The sequence below is a fragment of the Tinamus guttatus genome, unplaced genomic scaffold, assembly GCF_059628265.1.
Source record: "Tinamus guttatus ecotype Peru unplaced genomic scaffold, ASM5962826v1 Tinamus_guttatus_pri_ptg000783l, whole genome shotgun sequence".
Lineage (NCBI taxonomy): Eukaryota > Metazoa > Chordata > Aves > Tinamiformes > Tinamidae > Tinamus > Tinamus guttatus.
In genome coordinates, this window is record NW_028289317.1 from 81667 (window position 1) to 103751 (window position 22085).

General features: G+C 55.7%; 1 protein-coding gene across 1 annotated transcript; it reads left to right on the forward strand.

Moving 5' to 3' along the window:
• The first annotated feature begins 2779 nt into the window (after nt 1-2779).
• Nucleotides 2780-21037, forward strand: LOC148591488 (uncharacterized). Its single transcript, XM_088537479.1, has 5 exons — nt 2780-2830; nt 17409-18098; nt 18156-19028; nt 19199-19547; nt 21009-21037. The coding sequence occupies exons 1-5, from the start codon at nt 2780-2782 to the stop codon at nt 21035-21037; spliced, it is 1992 nt and encodes a 663-aa protein (XP_088393605.1).
• Nucleotides 21038-22085: the final 1048 nt, after the last annotated feature.

Consider the following 22085-nt stretch of genomic DNA (forward strand, 5'->3'; position numbering starts at 1 on the left):
TAGCTCCTTCAGGCCACTGCAGGACTGTCTGAGTAAAAAGAGTTGTTGAGAAATTAGAACAGATTTCCATGTGCAATTTTTTCTCATAAACCCTCCTCTAACACACTTTATTAAGTCCCATCTCAGTCAAACCATCATTGAGGTCCATGTCTTGAGCTGTGCTTGATGCTGGGTGAGTTTGCCATGAGGAGACAGAAATCCTCAGCACTGCTACTGCACTCTGAGTAAATGGTGGTGGTTATAGAGGGGCAAACTGGATCACTGTAGCATTAATGCAGAATGAGAAGAGCTGACCCGTTCCCAGCTGCCCTGTGTTCGCACCTCTGATATAGAGGACCATTTCACTCATTTTATCATAGAAAGAAATCACTCCACGGAGTGCAGAGGAATCTAGGTTCAAATCCAGGTTCATCGCCCAACCCAGTGCCCTCTCTGAGAGTCCCTGAGGGAGATCTCAGCCCTCCTCTTCAAGCCAGAAGCACATTGGACTTATTCCAGCTGTTCCCATGCACCTGCCCAGCAGCAGTGCTGTGGCCTCAGTACCTAGAGAGCTTCTCCATGGAGCCCCTCCATAAGACTCACCCGTAATGGGGAAGCTGTGCCCTCTGGAAGGGCAGCTTGCAGCCCAACAAAAATAAAGAGAAAAGGTCTAATGTCTTAAAAATTGGGTGTCCTAAAGAGACCCAAAGAGAGAGTTGGCTCATTCCCAAACCCTCACAGTACCTGGCTCCAAGCACCACAGGGCGAGGGGCATTGGGCACCTCCCACTCAAGGACACATCTGCATGGCAGGACCCACAGGGTCAGTGTCTGGACTGCAGCAGAAACCCCCTGCCCAGAGAGTCCAAGGGAAGCACATGGTGAAACACAGAGCAACACCCTGATTTGTGCCAAGAGAGGAAGGGCCAGACAGGCCTGGGAGAAGGGAGCTCTCAGAGGTGTCTCCTCCACATCCATCTGCCAAGGAAATATGGTCTGGATGCTGCAGCTTGCAGAGCAGAGGGTTGTGCTGGTGGGGAGAGCGGAGGAGGTCCTGGAAATGGCAGTTTCCTCAAACCCTCTGGCCATGACCTTGCTGCCTGGGGAGCCATCCCCTGTGGGAGCTGTTCCTCCATCTGAGTGTCTGCCCTCACATGGCCAGAGACTCTACCAGACCCCATCCCAACCGCTGGGTCCTCCGTTCTGCCCTGCAGACACCTTCTGGAGGCAGGATCCTGCCCAGGGCACCTCCGTGTTTGCGGGTGAGACAAACCTTGCTGAGCCTGGAAAGGGGATGCTGGCTCTGTCTGTAGGCTGAGGGGTGGGTGAAGGCATTTGCTCAGGTCGTCCCACTACTGCTCTTATCTCAGTGTCACCGTTTATAAGCCTCCAACCTCTGTATAAACCTGACAAATCCATGCCTGTTTCACCCCCACCCAAAGAGAAAAAAAGTGAGAGGACAGAGTCATGACAACTCCCTCTCTATCAGGGGTTCCCTGCCTTGGTGTTCTTGATGAAAAGTCAACTCTGATATGTCCCCAAGGCATAAAATACAGCATCCTCTTGATGGGAGGCTCAAGCGACCCTGCTGGGGGTTTCTCTTCTAACCCAGAGCTTCTCCCCACAGCACCATGGGGAGCTCCCCAAGCCGGCTGAGCACTGACACTTACAGGTGGCAGAGTCACTGCCCCGGGCACACAGCACCATGGAGCACAAGGACACTGCTGTGCACACCCCAGCTTCGCACCCTGCAGCCATCCCCAGTAGAAGAGAGCAGCATATCCTGTCCCTGTGTTGGAGTAGCAGGAACGCTGCTCTGAAGCATCTCCCCATTCTCTGCACAGGAGAAAAAAAGAGAACCCATGCCGATCTGTAATGGCATGGATTGGGGTCAGAAGACTGCTCCAGGAACCTCAGTAGCATTGCCCTGCAGCCAGAGACTCACCATGTCAAGGGAGTGATGATTTCTCTGCCAGTTCTCCTCTGTCCTCCCGCTCCACACTGCCGTTCCCCTCTCGCTGCCTTCTCTCCTCTGCTGTCCGCAGCAGCAGGCAGTGCCCGCAGCCCTGCTGCTCTTGGCACAGGAGCTGCTCCTGCACTCGGCTGTCTCTGGGCAGTGCTGCCAGGCTGCCACGAGCTGCCTCCGTCCCAGGAGCCTGGCCCCGCTCAGGAGCAGAGGAACAGCTGAACTCACCAATTTCTCTGTCCCTTGTGCTCCCTCCTCCAGGGAAAAGTGCACTTCAATAAAATAAAATAATCATCTGTTGTCCTTTGCTAACAAGTGGAGAGAGAGAGATTCTAATATTGCAATTTATTTCATCAGAGAGTGAAGATCTATCAAAATTGGAAACCTCTCACTCTGGAAGGCTCATTTCACATCCCTTAACTAGACAGGAGACCGAGGTGTGAACAAGCGGGGAGTTCATTGACATGGGGTTCAGGTGCTGATTCAGAAATATCACTCTGGGCTGTACCTGCTTAGATCTGAGTCTGAAGTCGTATTCAGATCCCTCCTGTAAACTCCACAAAAACACAAGTGGTGGGATTCCCCTTGCCAAAACTGAAGTGAGCAGAGCACAGCGATCTGCCCACGAGCTCCTTGTCAAAGCTCTGCTATAATAACTGGAGATGCAGGGTGAGAGTCAGTAGCTCCCACAGAAACATCTGGTGACAGTGGAAGAGACTGAGGAGGTCCAAGGCATGTGCCAGTGTCTTCTTGCTCCAATGGAGCTACTGGGAGACCTGCATCATCCTAGAGCATGAGTGGGGGTCCAGGTGGGGAATTGCCTTGCTCATCTGAAATGACCCCAGATGACAACTACGACAACAGCCACCCTGCCTATGAAGTTGAGGTATGGGAAGATTCGAGGATTAACCAGCAGCTCTTGTAATTCAATGCAGAGCCTTGATTTGATGTCACAGAAAAGTGCTGGCAGGGCCTTGTCAGATGCCAGGGGTGTCCAGCACAACCGCATGTGTCTAGCAGATAAAGCCAGGGACCTACAGGAAAACCACGTCCCCTTGGAGTGATTGCTGGATAAGTGCCCCAGGACATCCTGCGTTTCCATCCTGTACCCAAACAAAGACATTCCAGCACTGGCTGTAGGGAAAGCCCATCCCGTCTACATCCAGGGTGCTGCATAAATGGGAGGCACCCTGGCCCTGCCATGTCTCTGCTCCAGGCCCTGCACCCTCAAACCCTTCTAGCTCTCCTCCCCTGAGCTCCTCTTCATCCCCCCACATGATATGAACAGGTAATGGGCTAATGAGGACCTCTGGGTGGCTGCATCAAAGGCTGTCAAGGCCCATGGACATCTTCAGTGGCACCTTGTTCTTCCCGAATCAGCGTCAGGCACAGGAGAGAGTGCCCGTTGGTCTGCTTTGTGTGAGAGGAAATGCCCATGGCCAGGAATACATGTCCCCTCGCTGGAGAACCTCCAGCCTGGCTATCTTGGCCCAGGTCTCCTTCCCCACCATCCCTGTGCCCTCCCGGCAGGTCCCATCCCTGCCGCCCACCTCTCCCTCCAGCCCCACGGCTCACCCCCCTTGTGCGCTCCTGCGCTCCAGGGATCCCGTCCATGGATGAGGAACAGCCGTTCACCTGCTGCTCCTTCTCCATCTCCAGGACTCGCTCTGGGGACAGCTCTGCATGGCCAGCTCGTTTCCAGCCTGTCCTCTACACAGACAGACACGTCCTCACAGTCCATGTCACAGCCCCGTCCTCTGATCAGCTGCTCACACTGAGGGGACCTCACAGGCCCTTGGCTGGGGCTGGTTCTGCTGCTGGCCAATCCCTCACGGGGCAGCAGTGACCTCACAATGTGCTCTGGAACCTTCAACTGGCTCTGACCTATCAGCAGCAGGAACAGAGGTGACGTCACAAGAAACCTCAGCAACCCAGAGCCTCCTGATGGCATCAAGTCTACAGAGAAGGATGTGACCTCACAGTCACCCTCAGAGCCATATCCCTGCTTTTGAGCTATCAAGGACTGGCCCAGCAGTGACCTCACTACCACTATCCAGGCCATATCCCTGCTTCTGGCCTAACAGGAACAGGCACAGCAGTGACCTCACTAACAAACATACAGGCCATTTACCTGCTGCTGGTCTATCAGGTCCTGAAGCAGAAAGGCCAACACAACCAACATCCAACCCATGGGCCTTTTCTGGCTTGTCACCACCGGACACTGAGGGGTTGCAGATAGTTAGGGTCCGGCGGCCGGAAGATATCGTGCTGTACGGAAAGATAGCCAATAGCGTTTAGTTTATGATGTAAGCAGACGGATGTGACGTTGTAAACCTAGCTATATAACACCTTGTTACCCATCAATAAACACCATTTGCCGTCCACCACATTGGTGTCAGCGAGCTGATGGCCCGAGCGGCCTGGGGGTGGTCGCCGTGCCGTCCCTGAACCAGGTCACCGCGCCGTTTGAACAGCAACAAGTGGTGCCGAAACCCGGAATCATCGCCTGGACGGGTGAACGGCGGCCGGAGCGAGTGGACCAGCCCAGCGGGGAGGACGCTACCAGAGCAACAAGGAGGATGGAAGCCCTTGTGAAGGTCGTATCGCAATTACATAAATATTGGGGGATTGATTGTAAGCCAAAAGATTTTACTCTCGCAGTTGTGAGGCTTTTAAAAAATAAGGTTATAGACCAGCCAGTGGATATTCTGAAGTCCCTGAAGTGTGTCCCTAAACTGTGGGACAAATGTACTAAGGCGTTAGCTGAGGAGACGATGTCTTCGGGTTGTGGGAAAAACCTTAAGGCTTGGGGAAAAGTTGTACAGGTGTTGCAGAAGGCTATAAAGGAGCAGGAGACCTGGGTGGCGGTAAGGGACTGTTTGTTCGCCACCCCGAAAACGGGAGTCGGGGCAACCGCACAGACTTTGCATCCCCCAGATGATGGCGATTCTGCTGAGCCTAAAGATCTGCAAGAGGGCGATACGTCCCCTCCATCCCCGAACCCCGTCCTGCTTACAGAGGAGCAAAAACAGCCGAAATCTGTTTGGGGCGAGCTAGCCGAGGAAGCTAGGAACATTGAAAAGAAGTCAGACCTTGGGGACGTCTGGGCCAGGCCACCACCCTATGCCCCCCAAAATGGGGCTGAGCCACAAGGAGAAGGGCGGGGCGAGGGTGCCCCCGGCAGGAACAGACGGGAACCGTTAGATAAACAAGAGAGGAGGACAACAAGGAGGAGAAAGGTGGTTCGGGTGACCGGCCAGGTGAGGGAGGCCCGAGTGAGGCGCTGAGAACCGATCAGAGCGGCCATTTCACAAAACGCCTCTGTGAGTGGGAGGCGGGGCGAGCCAAGGAGGGGGGAACAGCCCGCCCGCAACGGAAGTGGGCGGGACGGAAGTAGGCGGGGCCGGAGCCCAACGAGAAAGTACCGGAGCCCGGAAGTGACCAGTCAGTCGAGTTCCGACTCCGGATCAGACACTAGTGAGGACGAGTGGGTCACAACTGATTCAAACTTAAGGGAGGAGGAAATGAAGGTAAACAGAACTAAGAGCCAAAATATTCCCATCCGAATTGAAGAAAAACCGCGAAGGGGAGGAACCCCTGTCACGGACTGGAGGGAAATAAAGATCGCATGTGCCGAGTGGGCCCCATCAGCCGCGCTAGCGTTCCCAGTCCGGGTGACGGAGGGGGGACAGAGGGTCCACTCGCCGATAAAATCTAAGGACGTACAAGCAATTGTTAAAGCAATTGCAGATAAAGGGACTAATTCTGCCATGGTCTCAACCCTCATAGATGGTATCTTCGGGGGGGACGATATGCTCCCATTCGATATAAAACAAACTTGTAGGCTAATCTTTGATGGAGCAAGGATGATCGTTTTCAAACAAGAATGGGAAGACAACTGTACGAAGTGTTTAGCCCAAGTAACTGGGGCAGATCATCCATTACACGGCTCCAACCTGCAGCGGTTAATGGGTGCAGATCCAACAATGATCACCCCCCAGGCGCAGGCCCATGGCCTGCGGGCCCATGAGGTTATGACAACTACTCGTGCGGCCAGAGAAGCCATTCGCACAGCCTGTAGAGTTGTTGCCAGACCATCACCATGGTCCACAATAAAGCAAAGTGAAAGTGAGAGCTTTACACAATTTGTAGATCGTCTCCAAGCAGCGGTCGACTCTTCGTCCCTGCCCACGGAGGCAAAAGGCCCGGTCGTAGCGGAATGTTTACGCCAACAATGCAATTCCGCAACCAAAGAAATCCTGCGATCATTGCCGGCGGGGTCAAGTATCGCAGACATGATTAAGCATGTTGCAAAGGAAGAGCATCTGACCCCAATTCAGGTGGCTGTTCACACCGCAATAGCCAACGTGATGGCAGGTTCTAAATGTGGCCAGGCCGGCCACGTTGCAGTAAACTGCCCTTGGCTGGGGGACTCGCTGGCAGCGCTCCCCCCACGCCAAGATCGACCCAAAGGTCACTGTCAGGAAAGATGGCAGAGTCAAGTGGTGCCCGCTTAAGTCTATTAAACCAGACCTTCAAAATAAAACTAATGAAAATTGTGAGTTTCTGTTCACAGGACCGGATCATCGGACGCCCTGGTGACAGGCGTCCGGCCCGAGCCTGTGAGTTCCACGCTGACAAAATCCAGAAAACAACAAAACAGCCTCCGCAAGAGGGGGCCGCGATGCCTTTGCGTGATCTAAATTTTGGAGCTTGTCACTATAGGACAAATAGAGTCACATCAGCTCTTTAAATGGGTACTTGAATAGCTCGAACAATCTCGAGTAATTAGTACAAAAATAACTACAGGGTCACCAATTTTCAGTGCCACGCTTTGCCAACCAACACCCATTGAACCCTGTTCCAAACGCAGCTGGTACAAAAATTGTTTCACCAGTTCGCCGTGGTTAACCACCCTGATATCCACCTTGATAGGGCCGATCACAATGATCATGATGACACTGATCTTTGGACCCTGTATATTGAATAAGCTCATGCCGTTTGTCAAGAGTCGGCTAGAAAAGGTTAACATCGTGTTAGTGGAACGCCGACAACTGCTTTAAGAATATATCCACTCAGTATTATCCCCACGTTATCCCAAGGTACACCCTATTCCTACACCCCGGTATTACCTGTCATCCATCCCCTACCTTCTACGTGCCTTCTTCTTTGTGCCTTATGTTTTTATGTCAAGTTTATGATATATAATTTTAAGATTGTTATAAACTATAAGAATAGAATAAGATAGTAATAAGAATAAGATAATAATAAGAATAAGTAATTAGAATAAGATAAGAATAAGTAAGAATAAGATAGTTGTATTTTAGCTAGTTTTGTTATGCATAGGGAGGGGGGAAATGTTGCAGATAGTTAGGGTCCGGCGGCCGGCAGATATCGTGCTGTACGGAAAGGTAGGGCCCCTAATAGCCAATAGTTTTTAGTTTATGATGTAAGCAGACGGATGTGACGTTGTAACCCTTAGCTATGTAACACCTTGTTACCCATCAATAAAGGCCATTTGCCCTCCACCACACTGGTGTCAGCGAGCTGATGGCCCGAGCGGCCTGGGGGTGGTCGCCGTGCCGTTCCTGAACCAGGTCGCCACGCCGTTTGAACGGCAACACTCCTGGGAGCTGCTCTGCAGGAAGGCTCTGCAGCCTGCGCTCCAAAGGCCCAGGAGCGCCTCTGTCTTGGAGCCCGCGCGCAGCAGGCAGCAACTCAGGGGAAATTTGACTTAGCTGCTGAACTTGCCCTGTGAGGTCAAGATCCCTTTGGAGCCAAGCTGCAGCCTTGTCTTCTACATGTCTAAGCTGGGGGAAGAGGTAAAAGCAGTCAAAAAGGGCTAGAAAAGTCCCCTCTTCTACTTCCTTTCCTTGCCCTGACACAGCAAGCATCCTGCAAGAGGGACATTCCCAGAGCAAAGCAGTGGCACATCCTGCTGTCAGCGGGAGCTGCAGTCCTCAGTGGGACAGGGGCTGGTGCATGCGCTGTGAGGAGGCAGGAGGTGGCAGGAGCAGGAGCCAGGTGGTGTCCAGGAGGTGGGAGAGCAGGATCCAGCACAGCTCTGTGCCCAGGCAGGAGCTTGCAGAGCCAAGGGCAGCCTGGCGTGTGGCCCTGGAGAAGTGTGCAGCGGGGCCCTGCATGCAGCAGGCAGCAAGGCGGCCAGGGGACGGGCTCCTTCCAGCAGGGCCAGCGATGCTCATGCAGCCCCAAAAGACTCTCTGCAGGGAACAAAAACTTATTGTGAGCTCTGTCTTTGCAAAGCTGTAAATGCCAGGAGTTCTCTGCTGGGGAAACGGGTCAAGGATCCTTCTAGACACAGCCATGAGACAGGAGCTGTAGAGTTGAGGATTCTCCTGCAGTGAAGAGTCTCCCAAAAAGAATAAGCTTTCCTTTGGGTACGATTCCCCCTTCGGAGCAAAGCTCCAAAGTGTCCTGGTCTCTTCCCTCATCCACCCTACCCTCGTCTGGTCATGCACAACGTATTTTAAAGCTTCAACAAACATCTGTTCTCTTTGCTCTTGCACATCTACCCTGTCATGTACTTGGCAATGAGGACAACTGTATGCAGGACCCCCATTTGTGGGAGTACTCCAACCACAAATACAACCTGCACAGACTGAGGAGAGGAGGCTACATGAGCAAGGATGGCCAAGTGAGTTGTCCATGCAGGTGAGCAGAGGAGTTTCCGTGGGAGGGGGAGGCTGGGAGAGCGCTGGCTGCAGCCGCCCCGTGCGCGTGCAGGGCGCAGGGCTGCTGTGCTGCTGTCCCTGCAGGGGCAGGAGGAGCCCAGCGCTCGCTGCGGGCATTGCGAGCTGCTCTTGCGAGGCTGTGCGGCGCTGCCGCAGCAGCGGGTGCGTGGCCAGGCGGCGCAGCGAGGAGCACGGCTCCGCGCTGGCTGCTGGGAGCCAAGGCCCCCGGCGCTGGGCAGGGCCGCGCGCGCAGGGGAGCAGCTCCCGCGGGGCCAGCGCTCCTCCTGGCAAGGCAGCCTGCGCGGGAGCGCCACGAGCGCCGCCTCCTTGCTGCCCTCATCTCGCCATGGGGCGTCTGCAACCTGCGCCACTGCAGCCAGCACAGGCAGCACCTGGCCGCGCTCAGGAGAGAGCTCGACAAGACACGTGGGCCACAACAAGGAGCTAAAGCTCAGGGTTCACAGGGACACTTGGTGCTGCAGAGGGCTGGGGCTTCCCTTGTTTTCTCCCAGCAAGGCAGGTGCTGGAGGAGCGGGGAAGACTGCCCTGGCCTGACAGCCCTTGTGGTCTGGAAACAAGTGTGTGAGTCCGTGCTGAGCTGATGAAGGGTTCAGAATGGGAATGGGGGGAAAGTCGTCCCCAGGCACCCTCTGGGAGTTCTGAGGGAAGCCCTTCTCTCCTGGTGAACCCCTTCTCCTTCCTGGGCAGTGGCCTCTCGGAAAGCGTGACAATGCAGGGAGCTCCAGGAACAAGATCTTTTTGTTTCTAGCTGCAAACTGAGCTTTCTGCACTTTCAGGCATGGAGAATGGGCCAACAAGTCCACCATAACAGGCAGAAGTGTGATGGGAGCAGAGCAGACAACACACAAGGCAGGCAAGAGCAGGGCTAAGGGGTGGCTCCAATCACTTCACCTCCTCCATCTCCTCTCTCCAGTTCGTTCACCATTCATTCCTCACGTCCTCCTGGTTTCTGTTGCAGAAGTGCTCCAAGGAGGAATGGCACGCTAAAACCCGCACCCCGTGGAGCTGGACTAGCCCGAGAAAACTGCAGGAGCTGGCGGAGAGCAGCTTGACGGAGTGCTGGAGAGGGTGAAAGAGCTGGAGCCGTCGCTCCATGTGTTCAGGAGGGCTCCCCTGGCGCCACGCGGAGGATTGCCTGGTAGTGAAGGAAAGGCAGAGCATTCGGAGATTCCTCCTCCACCTGTGCGGGAAGAAATGTTTGGTGGCAGAGGTTGCGCTGCTTGCTTTTGGAGGGTTTTCCTCTGCGCAAGGGCAACATCCGATGGCACATGGGAGATCTCCTGCTCCATTTCCCCTAGACTTTCCTGTACTTACACAAGGCTTAGGAATTCATCTCCGTTAGCAGCTGATCATTGTAGCCCAGTGCTGGGCAGAGCTGCAGCAGCTGCAGGTCCCTGCTGCTGCTGAGGGCACATTTGTGCCTGCTCTGCCCTCTGCAGCCCTAGGAAGCCGTGGCAGGGGCAGCAGTGCAGGAGCTGCACCAAGGCTGCTCTCAGCCACAGCACTGCGCCTGCAAGGTGCGCGGCAGGACAAGAGAAGGAGCCCAGCAGCACCAGGGGCTCCCAGGCCACCACCAACTCACAAGGGCTCTGCTGAGGACATGCACACCCGGCCCTGGGCAAAACTGCCCTTTGCACTCTTTGCGCTACAAAACTTCCTTGAGTCCATCGGGCTGTCAGTGCAGGAGTGGAGCAGGAAAGAAAGATCAAGGCATTCAAGGCTGCTTGCAGAGGTGTAAGCAGAGCCCCAAGTGCAGCCCGGCCTCTGGGCAGGCAGCCGTCAGCAGCACCATGGGGCTGCGTGAGGAGACCTCCTTGGCACCCAGCAAGCCCAAGGCCACACACTGCTCTCTGCTGCCAGGCTCATCAGTGCCAGGGGGAGTCCAGCACACACAGACCCTTCCTCACGGTGGCCCCCCTGGCCCCTGCTGCTGCCCTCCTCCCCCCACGGAGCAGTGGAACATCCCAGAGGGGCAGTTATCACCACGGGAACACGGATGCTTCCCAGGGCTGCGCCTCACAGTGGCCCCAGTGCTGGCCACGCAGCAGCAAGGCCAGGTGAGCAGCAGGGCCGCGCAGCACCAGGGGCCACCCGTGGTGCCCACAAGATGCAGGGGAGCTGTGGGGCTCCAGGGTAGCCTGGGCACTGCCTTCCGGGGGAGGACAGAAAGCCACGGCGCGACACTTGGTGCTTATGGCTGCAAATGTAAACAATTCCATTCCGTTGCAGACTCAGGAGAGTGAAAGAAAATGGCTAACACTGAAGTTGAGGACATGCAGTGGGAAAGCTCTGTGCAGGTACTGTGCATGCAGGCAAAGGCTGTGCGGGGACGGCTGGCGCTTGGCTCTGCGAGAGCAGCCGCAGGGCTGGTGGCAGAGGTGGCAGGGAGCTCTGGCAGGCCTGGGTGCTGGGGCAGAGCTGCGCCAGGGCCAGGAGCGGCCAAGGCCTCGGGGGCTGCTGCCTGAGCCTGGCGCCCTGGCTCTGTGCACCGCCTGCCCCGCGCATGCAGGGTACACGAGGTCCCACGCACAGAGCCAGCGCTGCCACCATGACCGTCCCCACAAGCTCTCCTGCTCTCTTCCAGACTGCAAGCACACAAGGACTGGCCGGCTGCAAGGATGAGGAGCCAATGGAGTGGGAATACTCCAGCTCTGCCCTTCAGGTATTGAACCCTGCAGCCGGCTGCAACGGAAGATTTGAGGTTGAGCCTGGACTCTTCCTACTTTCCTGCTTCTCACTGCATAAGGAGACATCCTGGGTCCAGACACTTCCAGCTCTCAGTCCTGCCCTGCAAACGCCTCCTTCTCTCTTGCAGGCGCCTCATATGGACAGAGGGCCAGCAGTGAATTATCCTGAGCCCATGGAGTGGCTCAGCTATGGTAGCAGCCAGGTACAGCCCCCGCAGCCACTGGATGCCCTTTCCTTCCTCTTCCCCATGCAACATCGCCACCAAGGTCTCCTGCTCTCTTCCAGATGATGGGGAGCAGCGGCCTGGTCGGTTGCAGCACAGAGGAGCCCATGGATTGGGAGAGCTCCGGCTGCAGCCCCCAGGTATGGTCCCTGCTGCCGGCTGCACGGGCAGAGCTGGGGCTGTGCCCGGCCCCTTGGCGCTGCTCCGCGCTGCCTTTGGGGAGCAGCCGCGCGGGAGCCTGGCCCAGGTGTGCGGGCGCTCTGGCGGGCCGCGGCGCCGGGGCAGAGCTGCACAGGGCGCAGGAGCGCCCAAGGCCTGGGCACCTGCTGCCTCAGCCCCTCTGCCGGCCTCTGGGCTGCGCTGGCCACGCCAAGCCTCTGCCAGGGCACCAATGACAGCAGCGCTGCTGCCAAAGAGCCCGCGCAGCCGCCAAAGAGCCTCTGCTCCACGGGAGCCCCCGAGCCGCTCCTCGGCCCTGCTGACACCTACTTTTCCCTTGCAGACCAAGCTCCCCTTCACTCTGGCTGCTGCCAGGAAGCGCTGGGCATGAGGACTCCGGCCATAACCTTTTATTTGGATTTTTCTGAAGAGCCTTTTATACCAGTATTTGTTCTTGTTCATATTGTTGATGTTGTTGTTAGTTTTATTGATATTGGGTTTTTTGTTGTTACTGTTTATTATATTGTTATTTTTATTGTTATTGTTTAAATATATACTCCTGTATCATTGTTTTACTGTTGCGTCTTTCTTTCCAATCGAGCTCTGGCACAAAAATCATCCCCACTGCAGGTCTGTGTGTGTAGCCCCACGATTTCAGACCCTAGGGACAAGAGAGGGCCAGTATAAAGTCCATCTAGCACTTGCCTTCACACGTGGCCCTGGGGATGCTACACTCCCTTTCCCATCTTCTTTTACTTCTTTTTCTTTTTCCTATCTCTTATCCTTGTATTTTCCATCTCCTTTGTTATTCCTTTTTGTTCTTTCTCTTCTTTGTTTATTCTGTTTGCTTCTATTTTTTTCCTGTTTCTCTTTCATTTCTTTCTCTCTCTTTTTTTTTCCTTTCTGTGTCTTTTTCTTTCTCTTTTTCTTTTCCTGTGTCTGTTTCTGTTCGTGCTTCATCATTCTCATCTTCTGGCAGCCTGAGCAGGCAGTGCCCACAGCTCTGCTCCTCCTGGCACTGGTTCTGTTCCTGGACAAACCTCTCTCTCAGCAGCATCAACAGGTTGCCATGAGCTCACTCTATCCCAGGAGCCTGAGCCAGCTCAGGAGCAGAGGCCCAGCTGTACTCATATATTTCTCCATCCCTCGTGCTCCTTCCTCCTGGGGAATGTTTACTGGAATGGACTGAAATAATCAGCAGTGATCCCTGTCTAAGCACTGGTGGAAGATTGATGCCAGCATTGCAGTTGTTCTCATCAGAGGATGGTTATTTGCAAGAGGTGGGAATGTCCCACTCTGGAAGACCCTATTGGCATCTCTTAGCTGGGCAGGACCCCTAGATGGGGACGAGAAGAGAGCTCATTTTCCCAGAGTTCAGGTATTGACTCAGATGAGCCAGGTTGGGCTTCTCAGGCTGGCCTAGGAGGCCCTGGGCTGGAGGGGAATTCAGATCTTTCCCATGTGCTCTACCAAAGCACCCAGGAGGTGGGATTCTCCCTGTGCAGGCAGAAGGGAGCACAGCAAGGCTGTGTGCAAGCAAGATCCTGCTCTATGCTCCCTTTTAAATATCTGGGGATGGAGGGGGAAAGCCAGCTGCTCACACACAAGCACATGGTGACACTGAAAGCGAGCGAGGTGCTTGAAGGCATGCACCTACTTCTGTCAAGAGCGTGAACTGGGGACCAGGTAGGGAGTTGGTGACCTGAAAGGACACCGGATGCCCACTGCCACCAGAGCTCCTCGACTAGGCAGCTGAGGCACATGCAGACACTGCAAGCACTTGATGTCAATCAGTGCAGGCACCTGACTCAGTGACACCAAAACAGGCCCACAGGGACAGGTGGGCTGCCTGGGGTGTCCAGCACAACCCCATGTCTCTAGCAGATACAGCAGGGCACCTATAGGAAAACCAGGACCCTTTGGAGTGGTTTCCTGACAGCGTCCAAACAACTGGATGCCACCACTGCCTTAGGCCAAGTCCTCCTTATCTCCAGTCAAGTGTGCTTCAGAAATGGGAGAGGCACATCACCCCAAGGTCTCTGCGCTAGTCGCTGCACCCTTAACACCTTCTATCACTCCCTCCACTGAAACTCTTCACACCCCTAGAGGAAATGAAGAGGAAATGGGTTACGGGTGACCTCAGGCTGCCAAATCACAGGCTGCCCACGTCCAGGGACTTCTTCAGGAACTTGATGTTATGATGTTATGATGAAGCAGTCCTGTCCCACATGCTGATCACTGAGGGATGCCACTAATAGCCAGCTGCTGCTTGGCAGCACTGCACTGCTGATCACTGTTCTCAGTGAGCCTGATACTCCATCCACCTGCTTTATGGTCCACTCTGCAGATCAGTTCACAATTTGACTAGAAGGAGACTATAAGAAACCTTTCCAATGCCCTTGCTAGAGCGAGAGTTCACAAAATCCCCTGCTTTGTCCTTTTGCACACAGGCTTTCCTCTTGAGGTGGAAGGCAACCAGGTTGCTCTGGGAAGGGCTAACTTTGCTCTTGTATCAGGTTGGTAGGTGGTTTCACCAGGGAAAACTCCTGGCTCCTGTCCCAGTGCTGCTCAGCTACAAAAATTATTATTAGTTTGTCCTTAAACTCTCTTGAAATTCCCTTTGCTACTGCTTCTCCTTGTCTCTTGTCCTTTCCTGCCCTTAGCCCCAATCAGACTTTCACCAAGGACAGTGACACCTTCACCTCTAAGTGCAGCCTTGCTGGGGTCTCCAGGCACCGCGCAGGCAGGCCTGCTCCATGGTAGGAGAGGGGTCTGCAGAGAGTGGGGCTGCCTTGGGGACCCTCAGCAACAGGCAGCAGAGCAGGGGCACATTGCAGGCACCCGGCGGTGACAAGAAGGCAAGAGCGTCCCTCCTCCCTGGGGGCAGACGTCTTCTGAGGGCAAGGGCACGCTGGAGATGTGGGGGACCCTGGACACTTCCACAAGGCTTCACACACGGTCTGTTTTTCTCCTGCTCTGGTTGTTTTCCCCACAGACTCATTTTCACTAGTATTCTTGCACTTTGCCACTTCTTCCCACATTTTTCTCACATTTTCCACTACTTTGATAATTTTCCCACACTTTGACTTTTTTTCCTTCTGTTTCACAATTATTCCCTCCCATGCTTGTGGCCATTTTCCCACACTTGTGAAGATTTTCCTACCCTTCCATCTTTTACCCAACCTCTCCTTCTTTTCCCATGGTTTCTCGATATTACCGAGCTCTCAGTATTCTTCTTGCGCTTTCCTTTTTTCCCATCACTTCACACTCTTTCCACTTTTGTAACCATTCCCACACTTTTGACCATAGTCCTACACTATCGTTCCTTACCCATGTTTTTCCCTGTTTTCCATGATCTGGACACTTCTCAAAATATTTTTGCACCTCTTCCCGCCATTTCAATTTCTTTTCCAAAGCTTACATTTGCCATCTATTATTTTCCAACTCTTGCGCTCATTTGCCACACTTTCGCACTTTTCCCTATGCTTTTAGTAATTTTTCCATGCTTTCCCTTCTTTCCCTTCCTTTAACTGTTCTCCTACACTTGCCATATTCTTCCCACGCATTTCCCCTTCTAGAACCTTGTTAAAAACCCTGTACATACCAATAAAACCGAAAATGATTTCTTACATATTAAGATGATAGCTAATGTCTCTTAGCCAGGCAGGGCAACTAGATGGGGACAAGAACAATTTCTTTACATTTTGATTGCAATTAATAAATGGTATTAACTCCCTTCTCCACTCTTGCCACTCAGTGCTGCACCCACAGGGCAGGAATTTCGGGGGTGGTAAATGAGTGTGGGCAGAAACAAGCCCATGTTGGGAACCTAAGCACAAGAGTCCCAAGTGTTTTGTCTTTTCCTGGTGGCCGGTTGGGATTGGTGTCACATGGAGCTGGGGGGGTGCAAAACGCGGCTGTTCCCATGTGCTGACCTGATGGTCGAGCAGGTGGCCACGCTGGTGAGGAGAGCCTCAAAGTGGGAGCAACTCGGGGAGGAGGAGGACTCCAAAAAGGGTGAGGAAGTGATGGCCTGGGAGGGCAAGGAATAGCCACGGGGTGATGTGGGAAAGAGAAGCTCAGGGAGGGAGCAGCGGGATGCAGGGAGCCCTGCCTTGGGGTGAACCAAGAGGCAATCGAGAGCACAGGGACGAGGACGGGGGTGGCCTCGTGGTGGGTGTCTGCTATGGAGCGCCTGACAAGGGGCAGCCTCTGCAAGGCCTGGGGAGCGCAGAGCTGTGGAGAGGACAACTCATCCTGCGCCCCAGGAACCTGCTCAGGAGTGGGGAGAGGAGGAAACGACGCGGTGCCTGGTGTCCCCATGGCGACTCCCAGGGCTTTGTGATGGGGGTGGCATCACACCCACAGGCCACTGTGATGGGGCAGTCCCCAAGGTGACCGTGTCCCTGCTGGGGTCTTCACTCTGAGGAGAGCGGCGCAACCAGCAGGGAGCAACTCCCCTTGGTGCTCGTGCGAGAGGTCCTCAGAGCGGTTCCTAGACATGGAGAAGGAACAGCAGGGTAATTCCTGCTCCTCATCCACGGAAAGGAATTCCAGTGCACAAGACTGCACGAGTGAGGTGAGTGGTGAGGCTGGAGGGAGAGGTGGGAGGCAGGGCCAGGACCCACATGGAGAGCACGAGGATGGCGAGGAAGGAGCCCTGGGTCACGATAGTGGGGCAGGAGCTCCTCCAGTGAGGGGACTTGTATTCCTGGGCGTGGGAAAAGCAGTCTGACCTACACCCTCCCACTGTACTCAGTGCCAGTGAGGACGCACCTTGAATACTGTATTCAGATTTGGGCATGGGAAAAACGTTGAGGTGCTGGAATATTTCCAAAGGGCAACAAAGTTGGTGAAGGGTCTGGAGCACAGACCTTATGAGGAGTGGCTGAGGGAGCTGGGGTTATTTAGTATGGAGAAGAGAGGCTCAGGGGTGACCTTATTGCTCTCTACAACTACCTGAAAGGAGGGTGCAGTGAGGGGAGGCTGATCTCTAACATACTGATAGGAAAAGAAGAAATGGCTTCAGGTTGCACCAGGAGAGGAACTGGTTAGATACTGGGAAAACTTTCCACATGGGAAGAATTGTAAAGCATTGGAAGAGGCTGCCCAGGGAAGTGGTGGAGTCACTGTTCCTGGCAGTGTTCAAGAAACGTGTAGATGAGGCATGTAGGGATATGTATAGCAGGCGTGGTGCTGAAGGGCTTACAGTTGGCCTTGATGGTTTTGAAAATCTTTCCCAAACATAATGATTCCATGATCTGGATGCCCCAAGGCCCACATGAACCCCATGAGCTCTGCGCTGAGGGCAGAGAGCAGGTACGGGCCAAGCTCAGCCGGATTTTGCTCAGCCAAGAGGTTCCCTTCGACACGACGCTGGGGTTTCCTGTGCTTAGGAGCTGCTCGTACCAACACAAGTGTCCCCATCACAGGCCTCCTTCTCCCCACAGGTGGGCCAGCAGGAGCTGCCCACAGCAGTGCAGCGCAGACGGACCCCAGCTTCGTCCCACCGAAGGGACTGCCTGTCGCCGCTGCCCAGCCCTCAGGGCTCACGCTGCTCCCAACATGGCATCGCACAGGTACAGAGCTGAGCAGCGGTGACAGCCAAGCATCCATCTGGGAAGCATGGAGGGAGGGAAAAGGAAAAGTAACCTGGCCTGTGTGGTGGGCTTCGATTGCAGGCGGTGGAGGACAAGGCCAGTGATGTCTTCTGCACAGTGCAAGATCTGCATCCCTCCACCGGCCCTGTAAGGAAGAGTTCTTTAGGACCCAGCAGGACACGTCTTGGCAGGGTTCCTGGAAAAGCGGGGACATCAGACGTGCCCAGCTTCCCACCTCTCCCAGCCAAGGCAGCTTGGCAGACACAGGGAGGCTTGGAGGACTCTGCAGTGAAACCAGCAGGATCTGCAAGTCACACCAAGCTGCCTGCTCTGGAAACGTCCTGTGGGTCTTCACCCAAAGGCAGGGCCTTTGCCCTGGACAAGGAAGAGGTGGCCAGGAAAGTCCTGGACAGAATGAACAAGGCTTTGGAGAGGGTGGCTGCAAATTCCAGCAAAGCTGCTGCCAGGGAATGCTTCCCACCTGTTCCTGGTGCTGGGGTGGCTCTGGACTCAGGGAAGAGAAGGGAAGAGCAGAAGCTCAAGCCATCGCGTCTTGCCCTGCCTCCACTTCAAAGACCCCAGCAAGAAACTAGTGCTCTCATCCAGGTAAATCAAGAGCATGTGCAGTTCCTGCCTCAATCCAGGCCTGAGTCTTCAACATCATCAGTGGGAGAAGGCAGGATATTTCAAGGGGATGATGAGAGGATGAGTCTATCCCTGAAAAGCCAGCAGCTCTTGGGAAGCTCCTCCTTTTTCCTGAGAGCACAGAGCATTCCTCCTGAAGGGCAAGTGCCTGCGAAGGAGAATCCTCAAGAAGCAGCGGCCTCTTCTGCCCCGGATGATCCCGAGCAGGGTGCGATGGCAGCTGAAGGTGTTTCGGAGGAGGCTGGACTCAGCAGCTCCTCCATTGCAGTGCTGCCACCCAGCTCTGCACAAGACGTCACTGCTGGGTGCTGCAGTGAAATGGCCCCACTGGAATCCCCATCGCCCTCCTCGCCTGAGCCTGTCAGCCTCGTTCAGAGCATTGATGGAGAAACTGGCACAGAAGTGAGATCTGAGAGCCAGGGGCCTGTCCCACATGGCCCCACACCTCCTGCTGTGGGTCTGGAGGAGGCAGGCGTGGGGCTGGGGTCTGCCCCCTTGAGCCATCCTGATGATGCGAGCCCTGGAGCCAGCCAGCAGCCAGCACAGCCTGATGCCTTGGCACACACCGTCGATCAAGGCACACAGGCAAGCTCGTGGCTGCTCCAGACCATGGAGTGTGAGCAAAGCAGAGCCCCTGCAGCTGAGGAAGGGCCGTATCCCTGCACTCAAGGGGGAGAAAGGGAGGTCAGCAGGGCTGGGACACCAGCTTCCCCAGGCAAGGATGGTGGGACAGGGACACCACGACAAGCACCGGCAGGGCAGGACCCAAAACAACAGCCTGTGGGCATCACCTGCCATGTGCAAGGAAGGCCGCTGCGTGTGCACGAAGACAACACCGCACGGTACCTGGGGGTGCTCAGCGTCAAGACGGAGGCGCTGGAGGAGCTCGACAGGAGCTGCCTGGCCCGCACGGGGCAGAGCTTGGCACAGATCCGGGAAGTCACTTTCCTGAAGAAGGAGCAGAGCCTGCAGGAGAGCCAGGGCGAGGAAGAGGAGGGCCATGGGGAGCGTTTCTCCCTGTCAGCATCAGGATCCCTCAATGTGAGACCCAAGGAGGTGAGTGCAAGGGAGGGCTGGGCCAGGTGGGAGCCCTCCTGGTGCTGGGGCCGACCCCGGTGCCACGCTGTGACAGACGGGTTGTCCCAGCACTGGCAGAAAATCCCCCAAGAGACCTTTCCTTTTGGGAAAAGAAGCTCCCTTCACAAATTCTGCCTCTCTTCTCCTAGCTCCTTGCCAGAAACTCCTTCCACAACCTGTGGAAACCGGAGATCACGCAAGTGGAGCTCCTCAAGGATGCCAAGGGCAAGTGGGAGGTGCTGGAGCGCCTCTATGCTCATGCCCCCCAGCAGAACATTGAAACATGGAGGAGAGACCTGGAGGAAATAGCAGAGCAGAGTGATGATGAGGAGGATGGTGATGAAGAGCTTCTGCCAGAGGAGGAGTTGGAGGAAAGTAGCTCCTTGGCCTGGATAAGACCCAGCCTCCGCAGCCTGTTTGTGGAAAGGGAGATGGACCTGGAGAAAGTGCCCTGCTTGCGCGACATCAAACAAGGAGAGGCTACCAGTGAGGGACCTGGTGAGGTGGAGAGCCCCTCTGTTGAGCCAGCAATGCCCAAAGGAGCTGAGGAATCTCTGCTGCAGGAAGCAACAGCAGCAGCTTCTCTCCAGGCTGCAGGCCCTGCTCCCCAGGTAAGCATGGAGCATGTCACCTGTCCCCACGACCCAAGGGAGCTCCTATGTGAGCTGTGTGGGGGGAGGTGCAGAGGGCATGCCCAGAGCTGCCCCATCCCAAGGGATCCCCCTGTCCACGGTGCCCCACTGTCACCCCCAGCCATTTGCCCTGTGCAGTCTGCCATGGGGAGATGATGGGTCCTCTCCATTTCCAAGTGCCAAAGGTGCAGGGCTGACATCCCCTCCACCCCTGCACCACGTTCAGCCCTGGGGCCTGGATGCCCAGCGAGGAGGGAAGGGGCAGCCCCAGCAGCAGCCCCCTCCGCACACAGTGCACGAACCCCCTTGTGCCACACACGCCCCCATCTGCCTCTGTTCCCCTGTGCATCACGGCCCCTGCCCAGCCCTGCTGCTGTGGCCCCGCAACGAGCCGTGTCCCATTGCCGTGCCAGCCGCAGGTCCCTTCCCGTGGGACGCACAGCCCCGGGAAGCCTCCCCCAGCCCCGAACCCTTTGACCCTGTGTAACCAGGGGCACCGGTACCCTGATCAGCAGCAGCTGATGGCCGACGGGTGCGTGTTCTTGCTCTGTCCATGCAGGAGGCCTCGGAGCCCCAAGAGGAGAAGTCCTCATCCTCCTGCAGCCCCACGGCAGACACTGAGCCAGGTACGTACCCGAGTGGAGAGCCCTGCTGGGGACGGCGGGTCTCTCTGGAACAGCGAGCGGCACTGGGGCCGGCGCAGGAAGTGCTCGGGGGCTGCTGTGCTGAGGCCACAGCCCCTTGGGAAGCCCTTGGCGGCAGGGACAGGCAGGTGCAGCCCTGCGCCCGTGCAGCCCGTTGCCCACAGCTCTGCTTCCCACCGCAGGAACCGCTGCCCTTCCGGACATCACGGCTCCCCGGCGATGGCGCTCGCGGCTCAGGACGGCGCTTCGGGCTCTGAGCAGAGCGTTCTGCTGCCGCTGCATCGCGGGGCAGCGAGAGGAGCGGCGCAGGTGAAAGAGCCCGGCAGGATCCCTGGAGAAGGGCTGGTGCAGAGCGATGGACACTGTGTCCTGGGGGCTACAGAGAGGCTGCCCCATAGCAGCCATGTGCCCACACAAGCCCTAGGTGGCAACAGCCATTGTCAGCTCCAAATAAACCCCTCAGAAGGTTTTTCTCCCCTTGTCAGTTGTTGTCAGAAAATCTCCATGAAAAGACTAGTGGGGCTGTGGGGCCCTAAGGCCATGGGTGACTCCTGACTCCGCACTGGCCTTGGTGGCTGGGGTGGGAAGCAGATCTAGCCAAACAGGGCTGCTCACGACTGACACGGCTGGCACGTGTCCAGGCTTTTGAATGGTTCTCAGAGTGACCCCTGCGCTCTTGCAAGAGCAGGAGATGTTTTCAGGTGTGCGTTAGCGCCGGCCTGTGGTGTTTCACTGTGAGTGCATGAATCACTCTCCAGTCCTCCTTCCCTGCGCCTCCTGGGTCCCCCCTGCTTCTCCAGGGACTGCCGAGCCCTCCTTTCCCCAGGCATGCCTGCATTTGCTGCGTGGTCTTTGCGGGACTCTACCATGGGCTGCCTCATGTTTGGTGAGACTGCACTCACTGCCACCCCTAGGCATCCCCGGGGTTCCCCTGAGCTCTCCTGGAGCCTCAGGTTCCCTTCCACAAGGATGGGCATCTGTCATCAGCACTGTCACCTGTGCGACAGCCCCAGGCATTTAATTCAGAGACCATTCTGCACCTCCCATGGCAGTGCTCCCTGGACAGGAACCCCGAATACAGCCCTTGGTCCCTGAAAGACCACGCTGGGCCTCTGACCTCCTCCCCTGGAGCCCACAGAGCGCACAGGCAGAGCAGAGGCCCTTTCATGCTGCAATCCCTTGGGTGCATTGGTGTACTGTTGACCCCAGCTTCAGAAGAAAGACACAAACTTAGTGTTTTTCTGGAGGCTAAGTCTGGCATAAGGCTGCCCATTGCCTTGTCCTGTTTTACTTAGGAAACACATGGAAACAAAACCCCACCACCACTCTGTCCGTTCAAAAGTCCAAAGGTGTCTGTGTGTGTCCAGCTGCCACCCTCTCTCCATCCCTGTGGATTACGAGCTTAGACAGGAAGCTCCTATGCAGAGAGACATAAAATTTAGTCAAGGGGAAACCTCCTGTGAACTTGCGGAGCACAGAGGAGGGAACTGAACCCCGCTGCATCCCAGGAGCTTCTCCATGGGCATTTGGTGCATGGATTAACTCCCCGTGAAGAGCCCGAGGAGCAGGAGGAAACGAACCAACTTCCTGCTCCTGGGCAGGTGTCCTGTCCTCTTCCGTGGCGGGAGCAGAGGCTTCTGCAGGGGGACATTTCCAGCCCACAGAGGATCGTCCCCTGCTGGCACCAGCCGCAGCGCTGGGCTCCAATGTTACCGATGTTATCGAATATTCATTAATCCGCAGCCAATCAGGTGGCGGCG